The sequence below is a fragment of the Palaemon carinicauda genome, chromosome 19, assembly GCF_036898095.1.
Source record: "Palaemon carinicauda isolate YSFRI2023 chromosome 19, ASM3689809v2, whole genome shotgun sequence".
NCBI lineage: Eukaryota > Metazoa > Arthropoda > Malacostraca > Decapoda > Palaemonidae > Palaemon > Palaemon carinicauda.
Genome location: NC_090743.1, coordinates 17,831,650 through 17,844,149, shown reverse-complemented (window position 1 = coordinate 17,844,149; position 12,500 = coordinate 17,831,650). Strand labels below are relative to the sequence as shown.

Genomic DNA, 12,500 nt, shown 5'->3' with positions numbered 1-12,500 from the left:
GCCATGTAGGCCTGGGTCTTCCAACTCTGCTAGTGCCTTGTGGAGCCCAGTTAAATGTTTAGTGAACTAATCTCTCTTGGGGAGTGCGAAGACCATGCCCAAACCATCTCCATCTACCCCTCACAATGATCTCATTCAGATATGGCACTCGAGTAAACTCTCTTATAGTTTCATTTATAATCCTGTCCCGCCATTTAACTTCCAATATCCTTCCGAGGGCTTTGTTCTCAAATGCATCAAATCTATTGGAGATCGTTTTGTTGTCATAAACACACACACACACACACACACACATATATATATATATTTATATATATATATATATATATATATATATATATATATATATATATATATATGTATATATACATATACATGCATATATATATATACATATATATATGTATATATATATATATATATATATATATATATATATATATATATATATATATATATATATATATCACGGACACACGCACGCACAAAAACTACAAAAACTAGACTGCAATTTACTCAAAATATAATTGAACTGATCGAGATGAAATAACGACAAACTGAGTAAGACTTCGACATCCTTCATCGGAACCAAATGTGCGCGTCTGATTTCGTATTTAGATTTCATTAAGTTTCCTCGTAGAATTCGTGGGATTCTTTCCCTCCTCCGCTAACGATGTTGTCTCTCATCACGAAATATGCATTTCCCTCAGTACGCTTCATTTATCCAGCAAATAATCACCTACGCAAACATTTCACTTTGTCATTTCCGTCACGATTCGAGCTTTCATTCAGTTCTCATTTTTCCTTCGATGTCCTTCTTCTTTTTTCTTTCTTAGTTTCCTCGTCTTTGACGCTTCGGTGATTATCGAATGGGTTTTTTTGATGCGTCGCTGATTTTGGGGTTTTTTTTTCCGATGCTTATTCGGTGTGGACTCAAAATTCATGAGGCGACTGCACATGCAGAGATGAACATATTATTAGTGCAAAAATTGAGCTGTGTTTGCTGGGGAAGTTTCTGTTTATTGTATGTATGCGAAACATACACACACAGCATGTGTGTATATACTGTATATGTATATATGTGTATATACTGTATATGTATATATATATATATATATATATATGTATATATATATGTGTGTGTATATATGTGTGTGTATATATATATATATATATATATATATATATATATATATATATATATTTTATTTTTTTTATAAATACCATAATAAAGTTTTGTGTATTCGATTATATTTACTTTTCACATTTAATCTTTTGGTTTGTAATATTTGTATTTACATTTTTTACATAAATTTCATCTTAGAGTTGTGTGTATTCACTTGTATATGTATTCTACATTTTATCTATCCTTTTTTATGGGGGGCGCCTTTAACTACATAGATGTTCGGCTTTATGACCGTTCGGTTCCATGTCCGTTCGGCCTTGTGACATTTCGGTATCGTAGGCTCGGCATTTTTGACTGTCGGCAAAATTGCATTCGGCATCCCGTCCTAGTACCTGTGTGTGTGTGTGTGTATGTGTGTGTGATTCATCTTATGTTTGCTTCGGCAGTGAACAACATCCCTTAAGTTTCATGCACCTGGGAGTAAATCGACTCTTGTGTTCAGTAAGCTGGTTGTGAGAAAGGACAGAGGACCAATAATCTCATCCCAGTAGCCTTCACTAGCCTTTCACGAGGCACATTTCTCTCCACTTGGCCAAACCACCTTTACATTTTGTTTTTACCTTTTTATGGTTATCTGTGAAGGATAAGTATAGGTATGAATGTTTTTATCTTCTCGTTTAGTATAAAGTTTGATATAGATAATTATGACGTGTTCTTAACAGTACTCACAGAAAAGCTATTAGATCATATGATGTAACTGGTATAAGAAGAGAACTCTCTCTCTCTCTCTCTCTCTCTCTCTCTCTCTCTCTCTCTCTCTCTCTCTCATATATATATATTTATATGTATATATATGTATATATATATATATATATATATAGAGAGAGAGAGAGAGAGAGAGAGAGAGAGAGAGAGAGACAGCGTCTGGGGCATAATTGAAAACATCTTTTAGGCGGATGGGCCCTCCTGCTCCGAAATAATGGTTTCATTGTTTTGGTTCTGAGACGTCGTCAATCTTGGGAAAAATTGGATGTATTGGTAATACATTTTGCACAGCAGCCAATAACGCTTCACACTTCCCCTCTCCTCCGAACCCCTCCCTCCCTTTTCCTCCCCCTACCCTCCCTTGGCGGACTTCCTCTCCCTAGAGGCGAAATCGGATTTGAAATTCATTTCTGAAGTCAAGCTCTCTCTCTCTCTCTCTCTCTCTCTCTCTCTCTCTCTCTCTCTCTTCGGAAAATTGACAGAGATGGTCATCAATGATACTTAAATCTCTCTCTCTCTCTCTCTCTCTCTCTCTCTCTCTCTCTCTCTCTCTCTCTCTCTCTATATATATATATATATATATATATATATGTAATGTATACATATATATATATAGTGTGTGTATTTATATATATATATATATATATATATATATTGTGTGTTATCCCTCTTGTATTTTTTGTTATTTTTATGATTGCTGTGCAGTCCTTATATTGGTATAAGTATTATACTTTTTCCCCGGATGAAATAATGAAAAACTAGGCTTCATTATACTGTGCTTCAATGATAGGACAGATTTTTTTATTTTGTCTTAGTTTATACGCGTATTGATACGAATAAATCGAAGCCCCCATTGGTTACAGTCGAAAGTGCATGATCTGCGTTGCAAACTGAATGAACTGAACCGTGTATTGACTCGAGATGTCACGTGACTAATATGCTGGACTGAGTTTTGTTTCAATGTCCGTTCTTTACGTATTCGAAGATGGAACATGATTGGATTTTTACGTTCCTGCTATTCGTTACGGATTAAATAAAGTGGGAGAAAATGGGTTAAAGTAGAAGTGGAGTAGAAGGAATAAGAGGAGGAGAGAGGTGGGAAGATAATGATGTGTATCCCAAGTTTTACACTGGTTTGTGGTTATGGTTGCGTGAAAAAACCGATGGTACAGGAGTTTGATGATGATTGGAGTAATTGCTCAATTACTTGGGGTAACTCGTGCGTAAATGAAGTGGAGTCTGTATATAGAAGATATATATAATAATAATTCATAAGGAAACTTACACATACATACACACACATACTGTATATATATATATATATATATATATATACTGTATATATATATATTATATATATACTATATATATATATATATATATATATAAATGTAGCTACGTGTAAATGTATTTTAATATACGATGGAGAGAGAGAGAGAGAAAGGACGTGTAAAGAATTAAGTGTCTGAAATTTGCTCTCTGAACCATAAAATGTATACGACCACTTAAAAAGTTATTAGAATCGTAACTCTCTCTCTCTCTCTCTCTCTCTCTCTCTCTCTCTCTCTCTCTCTCTCTCTCTCTCAATCTAGGAGAAATAGATCATTACTGCCTATTATTTTTCCTCATTAACGACCTCCACCTTATCCTTTATTTTGCTTCGTAGTAATTTATATCCCCGTCTTTGCCTTCAGATCGTGTAATGAGACGAGCAAGGGCCTCTCCTCCGGGGGGCGTGTGCCTCCTGACGCTACTGATGTCGGCGATTATCGTATCGACGGATGCAAAAGTAAGTTCATTAAAGTAAATTGTATTTTTTTTCCCTCTTTTTTCTCAGTGTATTCGGGGAAGTTCGTTTAGATCAAAACGTTGACTTGCTTTCAATTTTGTTCGTTTCAGAGAATCGGTGAAAATGCTGTCAATAATTATTTACCTTTTTTCTTTTGTTACTTTCTTATTTTGTGTTTATTTTTTATTATCTTTGAGGTTATTACTCTCTACTTTCATTCAACTTGCATTTTTTTTTAAATTAGTGATTTTCTTTTAACCCCATTTTTATTATTCCAAATGATCTTTATTAACCATGGTTTTTTTCGTTAGTTCAGTCTTAGCGCGTATTACGGAAGCCTATTAAACGAAAAAAAGGACTGTATATTTTTGTGTGTTTTTGCTCGGCGAATCTTACATGAGCGATTTCTAAAGGCTGTTAAACCACGCCAGTTTTGTAATACCATTTTAAAATTGGAGGTTTCATATTTGTGTGTTTGGTTTTGTGCTATATCCGAGGTTAGTCTTTTATTTTCAAAATCTACGATATAGTTTATTATTATTATTATTATTATTATTATTATTATTATTATTATTATTATTGTTGTTGTTGTTGTTGTTACTGTTCTTGCTGTTAATATTTACCAAAAATAATTTACACAAGAAAAGTCCATTTCTATTGCATTTGCTGGAACGTAGTAGTAGTAGTAGTAGTAGTAGTAGTAGTAGTAGTAGTAGTAGTAGTAGTAATAGAAGAAGAAAGCGAGTAAGATCATTCATCTTTAAAGCGGGGTAACGCTTGAGAATCACAACTGCTGTTAGCAATAAATTAGAAAAAAAAAAAGACAATAACACCGTAAAATCAAAATAATGAAGATCAGCAATTCAGCACCTGGTATTTCATGACGTCTATAACTCTCTCGCAAAAAATGATTGATAATGAAAAGAGAAGAGAAAAAAGAAGAGAAAAGAGAAGAAAAGAGAAAAGTGCTGACCATTTATGATGAAGAGGCTGAAATGCGACGAACAGATGTTGAGAGAAAACAGAAGCTTGTTCTGACAATGAAAGTTTTCATCCGGAAATATAAAGACATATGTCGTAAAGCTGCTCGACTGTGAAGCTATAAGTATATATCCAACCAAACTTATGGTCTTTTTGGTTATATGGTGAATGGTTACTTTTATGGGTTTAATTGTATGTATTTATAGGTAAATAAACAACAACAAATCTGTAGTTTCTAATCTAGGGTTTGGCTATTTTCATCAACACGCTAGCCACTGCGGATAGGAGATGGTGGGAAACTTTACACTGATTGCTCACAGAAACCAACCTAGCATGGGTAGCCCTGACTAGTACAGCTTTGCTGATCATGGCTATACACAAACCCTTTCACCACGTTAAGGTACCCACGCTCAGAAAGGGCAAATAGATAGACGAATAGATAGATAGAGGGATTTGTATAAGGAAAACCACAGTTGTTGACCTGTAGGTAGGCAGGATCGGAGGTATATAAACCAACAATGTAAAAAGGATTCTGAATGTAAAATCAAGCAATAGAGATCGTTGTATGATGAACATGGTTTAATAAAAAAAAACGAATGAAAACTGTCGCAGTATTTAGGCCAAGAAGAAAGAAACTCTCTCTTTCAGTAGTTATGAAAAATTCTCGCGAGATTTATTACTATCTGAGCTTCGTTTACTCAGAGAGAAACTGAGGCAGCAGACGTCACAACGCACTAAAACCGCAAATATATTTTTTCACAGGTTCAGGTTTATCGTGGTCCGAGCATGATATATATATATATATATATATATATATATATATATATGTATATATATATATATATATATATATATGTATATATATATATATATGTATATATATATATATATATATACATATAAATATGAGTATGTGTGTGTAAAGATAGGTAAATAGACAGATAAAGAGCTACAGAATTATATATATATATATATATATATGTATATATATATATATGTATATATTTATATATATATATATGTATATGTATACTGTATGTTTATAATTCTATAGCTCTATTTCTACCTATTTATCTATCTTTACACACGGCCATATATATATATATATATATATATATTGATGTGTGTGTAGAGATAAATAAATAGGTAGATAGAGAGTTATAGAATTATATATATATATATATATATATATAGATATATGCTGTATATATATAATTCTATAGCTCTATTTCTACCTATTTATCCATCTTTACATACAGATATATATATATATATATATATATATATCATCCTGCTCAGACCACGATAAACCTGAACCTGAGAATAAATAGATTTGCCGTTTTAGGTTACATACGTGTAAGTGTTTTTTGTGTAACATTAATAATACATGTGTAAGAAACTCTACGTTTAGACTTACCGTCGTCTAGCCCCGTTCTAGCCTCTCTTACCAATATAGCCTCTACAGTATAAGAGTGTAAGAATGATTATTGCATCTTGCTCTAAGCTTAGCCATGTTAGATAACGTCGTAGGGATGGAGACTTGACACCCAAGCCTCCTTTATATTACTGATGATTTTTATGAATTGGGTACAATAATATATATATATATATATATATATATATGTGTGTGTATATATATATATATATATATATATGTATAAAGTGTTTGTGAATATTTAAGTTTTTAATCTGCTCTTGATAGTCTTCACGTTTTACATGAAATTTGATTATTATAAAAAAAAATATTTTTTTTTTTTTTGTTTTCGAATTAAAGTGCATTAGAATCTTTGGCCCGAAGTATACTGTACAGTGGTGCATTGTAATATAGATATTTTAGTGTTGAAATCTCTCTCTCTCTCTCTCTCTCTCTCTCTCTCTCTCTCTCTCTCTCTCTCTCTCTCTTTTACATCATATAAAATATAAAGTTATTTCGTAACGCAGGATATTAATTAATACTGGAAATGCTACACGGTTTTTTATATATTCGATTTGCAATTACTCGTTGTGTGGCTTTTTATTAATAAAGATTTCAAAGTTTAGTGTATATTGTACACACACATACACACACACACACACACACACATATATATATATATATATATATATATTATATATATATGTGTATATATATATATATATATATGTGTGTGTGTGTGTGTGTGTGTGTATTTATTCATTAGTATGTGTTTGCATATATGTATTTGTATGTAGGTATGAATCTGATTTAGAAAAGATAATACGTATATTAACCAAACTCCATTCCAAAAGAAATGAGATTTAGAATGAAAACCTCCCATCGCATAAAAGTTGAGAATCCAGATGAGAGCAAAGTTTCACCCAAAAGAAAAAAAAAGACGAGAAAGTAAACGACGACAACAGAAGGCGAGATATGATGTTGGTCTTCAGCTTCGTTTGTGAAGAAACTTAATTAGTGCGTCCGAAATATCTTCGCTCTCCTCCCACAAGCATCAGAAGAGAAGAAAAAGTTATTATTATTTTAGAATGTGAGTTTCTGTGCGCAAGTCGAGATTTCAATTAACTGGGAGATGAGAGAAAGGAACTAAGAAGTCCGGAGACCAAGGCTCGCTTTTCTTCTTGTTTCTATTAAAGAGAGAGAGAGAGAGAGAGAGAGAGAGAGAGAGAGAGAGAGAGAGTTATTTAACTGGAGTGTAAGATAATTAAGTATTTATATATATATATATATATATATATATACTGTATATATATGTATATATATACATACATATATATGTATATATACATATATATATTTACGTGTATATATATAAATTATATATGTATATACATATAGATAGATAGATAGATAGATATAGATAGATATAATAGTCCTTAATTATCTTAAATATTATTATTATTATTATTATTTTTATTATTATATATATACACACACATACACACACACACACACACACACACACACATATATATATATATATATATATATAAGCTTGTATAATTGTTTGATTCTTTTAAAAGAAACCATCTCTCTCTCTCTCTCTCTCTCTCTCTCTCTCTCTCTCTCTCTCTCTCTCTCTCTCTCTCTCTATATATATATATATATATATATATACATATATATATATATATATATATAGTCAGCACGTGTGTGCACATAAGTCTTGGCGTAATAAAGAAAACTATATTTTTGGAAGTGTTCAAGCTTCATTTTGTCAAAATCACGAGACCCTTCACGAAAGAGGTGACAGCAGAGACCACTTGAAGAATCCATCTTAACACAAGAATCGTCTCCACTAAATGAATGATAGACACCTGATTTTAAAGTCATATTATTTCATCAGTATTGGTTGTCAGTTAGTCTGTATTTTGTTTTATTAATGGTTCCTGTTTTACCACGTTTGTTGACTTTGTTTAAGAATTAAGGGAGTCTGTATTTTGTTTTATTAATGGTTCCTGTTTTACCACGTTTGTTGACTTTGTTTAAGAATTAAGGGAGTCTGTATCTTGTTTTATTAATGGTTCCTGTTTTACCACGTTTGTTGACTTTGTTTAAGAATTAAGGGAGTCTGTATTTTGTTTTATTAATGGTTCACGTTTTACCACGTTTGTTGACTTTGTTTAAGAATTAAGGGAGTCTGTATTTTGTTTTATTAATGGTTCCTGTTTTACCACGTTTGTTGACTTTGTTTAAGAATTAAGGGAGTCTGTATTTTGTTTTATTAATGGTTCACGTTTTACCACGTTTGTTGACTTTGTTTAAGAATTAAGGGAGTCTGTATCTTGTTTTATTAATGGTTCCTGTTTTACCACGTTTGTTGACTTTGTTTAAGAATTAAGGGAGTCTGTATTTTGTTTTATTAATGGTTCACGTTTTACCACGTTTGTTGACTTTGTTTAAGAATTAAGGGAGTCTGTATTTTGTTTTATTAATGGTTCCTGTTTTACCACGTTTGTTGACTTTGTTTAAGAATTAAGGGAGTCTGTATTTTGTTTTATTAATGGTTCCTGTTTTACCACGTTTGTTGACTTTGTTTAAGAATTAAGGGAGTCTGTATTTTGTTTTATTAATGGTTCACGTTTTACCACGTTTGTTGACTTTGTTTAAGAATTAAGGGAGTCTGTATTTTGTTTTATTAATGGTTCCTGTTTTACCACGTTTGTTGACTTTGTTTAAGAATTAAGGGAGTCTGTATTTTGTTTTATTAATGGTTCCTGTTTTACCACGTTTGTTGACTTTGTTTAAGAATTAAGGGAGTCTGTATTTTGTTTTATTAATGGTTCACGTTTTACCACGTTTGTTGACTTTGTTTAAGAATTAAGGGAGTCTGTATCTTGTTTTATTAATGGTTCCTGTTTTACCACGTTTGTTGACTTTGTTTAAGAATTAAGGGAGTCTGTATTTTGTTTTATTAATGGTTCACGTTTTACCACGTTTGTTGACTTTGTTTAAGAATTAAGGGAGTCTGTATTTTGTTTTATTAATGGTTCCTGTTTTACCACGTTTGTTGACTTTGTTTAAGAATTAAGGGAGTCTGTATTTTGTTTTATTAATGGTTCCTGTTTTACCACGTTTGTTGACTTTGTTTAAGAATTAAGGGAGTCTGTATTTTGTTTTATTAATGGTTCACGTTTTACCACGTTTGTTGACTTTGTTTAAGAATTAAGGGAGTCTGTATTTTGTTTTATTAATGGTTCCTGTTTTACCACGTTTGTTGACTTTGTTTAAGAATTAAGGGAGTCTGTATTTTGTTTTATTAATGGTTCCTGTTTTACCACGTTTGTTGACTTTGTTTAAGAATAAGGGAGTCTGTATTTTGTTTTATTAATGGTTCACGTTTTACCACGTTTGTTGACTTTGTTTAAGAATTAAGGGAGTCTGTATTTTGTTTTATTAATGGTTCCTGTTTTACCACGTTTGTTGACTTTGTTTAAGAATTAAGGGAGTCTGTATTTTGTTTTATTAATGGTTCCTGTTTTACCACGTTTGTTGACTTTGTTTAAGAATTAAGGGAGTCTGTATTTTGTTTTATTAATGGTTCCTGTTTTACCACGTTTGTTGACTTTGTTTAAGAATTAAGGAGTCTGTATTTTGTTTTATTAATGGTTCATGTTTTACCACGTTTGTTGACTTTGTTTAAGAATTAAGGGAGTCTGTATTTTGTTTTATTAATGGTTCATGTTTAACTAGGTTTGTTGACTTTGTTTAAGAATTTAGGGAGTCTGTATTTTGTTTTATTAATGGTTCCTGTTTTATCAGGTTTGTTAACTTTGTTTTATATCAAGAATTAATTTGTTATGGTCTCATTAAATTAGGAGTGGTATGAAGATTTGATGATTTTAATTTATATTAATTTTGATCATATGGATAACCGCCCACGAAGGAAAACCAATGGATGAGCCTGCGTGTGGTGTGAAGATGTTCTGTAATCGATAAACCTTTAATGAGCACATTAAGAACATCACTTAGATGGAGAGAAACTACCCAGCTCATTAGTCTTAATGATATCACCTGTCAATAACCCTCGCTCTCCTCAATCCTCACTCCTCACTTCTACCTCTAACATCTACTTCAATTTGTCTACATTCTCTGCCAACCAGCTCCCACTCCCCTCTCACTTCATCACTCCTGCCCTACTGTCATTTTGGATTTCTGTCCGTCCAATTATTTTCTCTCTTTTTCATTTAGGAAAAAATAGCTTTTATAAAAAAAAAAAACTGTTGAAATCTATTGAAGCAGAATGAAGCATTTTATATTAAGAGCGTTTGCACCTTGTTTGCGTACCTTGTTCCATTGATTCTGTCATTTTTTTTTTTTAATAATTGAGAAAATTTCCTTCAATTACCATTAGATATCGCTACAGAATTTAGAGTTGATGAACTGGGGTGTTATCCAAAGCTGATCTGCATCTAATGGGATTATGTTATTGTTATCATTGAATAATGTGATATATATATATATATATATATATATGTGTGTGTGTGTGTGTGTGTGTGTGTGTATATAATATATATATATATATATGGGGTGTGTGTGTGTATTTGCGCGCGCCCGTGTGTTTCATATCTTATAAGATATAATGAAATGATCCTTTCCTGTAAAGGGTGACACCCAGCAGGACACAATATCACCAATTATCGAATTCCTAAACTCAGTTACAATGTACTATCCTTCTACTATCAACCTGAAACATTCTCTCCACTTCCTTAATTGTCCTTCACTCTATTTTCGCTGCCTTTGGCACCACAGTGGCGGTTTGGGCTTGTCTAGCTGTTCTGGTGAGCATCAATTCTAATGATACTGGAACTGAAACCAGACACCTTTTGGTAGATTTGTTTGTGGAAGCTTTAGCCCTTTTGATTATCATCCAATTGCCATAACTCCCATATTGTCTGAAGTTTTTGAACGTCTTTTAACAAAACGTCTAAATAGGTATGCTGCAGGTAATCATCTGTTACCTATTTTGCAATTTGGCTTTCGTGAAAACATTGGAGCATGGGATCACAATATCTAATGCTGTATAGAAATCCCTTGATTGAGGTCATGTAATTTCGTATGATTGTCCTTGATTTAATTGCTGCCTTTTGACCGTGTTAATCGTGAAGCCCTAGTTTTTAAACTTTAATAGATGGTAATCAGTGGGTCTTTGCTTAACATCATTATCGAATTGTTAAGAAATAGATTGCAGAGATTAGTAATTGAGGGACATCATAGTAACTTTATGAATGTAATATCTGGTGTCCCTCAGGGTAGTGTTCTCAGCCCATTACTTTTCATACATGATATACATGAGTTGTGGTTTAGCCTAGAAAACAAGTTCGTTGCATAGTCAGATGATGCTACTCTACCTCTCTCTACCTACGAATATGATTACTTAATAAAGATTTAGCTAAAAGTAGTGTATGGTGCAAATTGTGAGACATGAAGTTAAAACCTAAACAAAACTCAATGTATGATAGTAATTAGGTCGAGGATAGTGGCTCCTCAATATCCAGATCTTTGCAATGGCAATGTCTCTATAACTATATACAACTCAATTAAAATTCTAGATGTGATTCTTTATTTCAAATTTACTTTTGAGAAGCACATTCGATCTGTTTCTTCTTCATTTGCACACAGCAGAAAAAAATATTAAGAAAGTCTTAATATATTCCATTTATTCAAAGGAAATATTTTACTTCATTTTGCCTTGTTTTAAGTATTGTTATCCTGTATGGTCTTCAGCTGTTGACTCTCATCTTAATTTATTGGATTGAAACTTGAGATCTCTTCTTTATTACTGATCTGGATTCTAATCTCTGGCACCGTCGTTTAATTAGTTCTTTAAGGATGTCGCATAAGAGTTTTCATGAGTTTACTGTTAAACAATTCATTGCATTCAGATCTTCCTAGATTGCACCATCGCGTACGAAGTAATAGGCATATAGTTAATTCTAACAACCTGTTTCCTTCTCCATCATAATGCAGAACACCACACTGCATTCTAGAATTTGTATTCCAGCTGTTACCAGATTGTGGAATGATCATAATTTGGTGGTTGAATCGGTGAAACTCAGAAGTTCAAACTTTTTTTTGCAAATGCTTCTCTGTTGAACAGGTTTTCATAAGTCTTATTTTATAGTTTATATGTTTCATATTTTAAATTGCTCACTTATACAAAGTTTATCTGCTATTTCGTTATTTCCTTTCCTTACTGGATTTCTTTCCCTGTTATAGCCCTAGGGATTGTAGAATTCTGCTTTTCCAACTAGGGTTGTATTTTTCCTAATAATAACAACAACAACAACAATAATAATAATAATAATAATGATAATAATAATTATTATTATTATTATTGTTATTATTATTATTATTATAATGAT

The 12,500-nt window shown here is 32.1% G+C and overlaps 1 protein-coding gene across 3 annotated transcripts in view; it reads left to right on the top strand.

The window, feature by feature from the left end:
• The window catches only part of LOC137658497 (adhesive plaque matrix protein-like), a 1,563,467-nt gene that overhangs the window by 1,506,336 nt on the left and 44,631 nt on the right, over positions 1–12,500 (top strand). For all 3 annotated transcript variants that reach the window (XM_068393265.1, XM_068393264.1, XM_068393266.1), the window contains one exon: positions 3,586–3,680. In XM_068393265.1, the coding sequence (XP_068249366.1) occupies positions 3,594–3,680 (87 nt within the window). In that variant the 5' untranslated portion in view covers positions 3,586–3,593. The remainder of the gene's footprint in view (positions 1–3,585; positions 3,681–12,500) is intronic.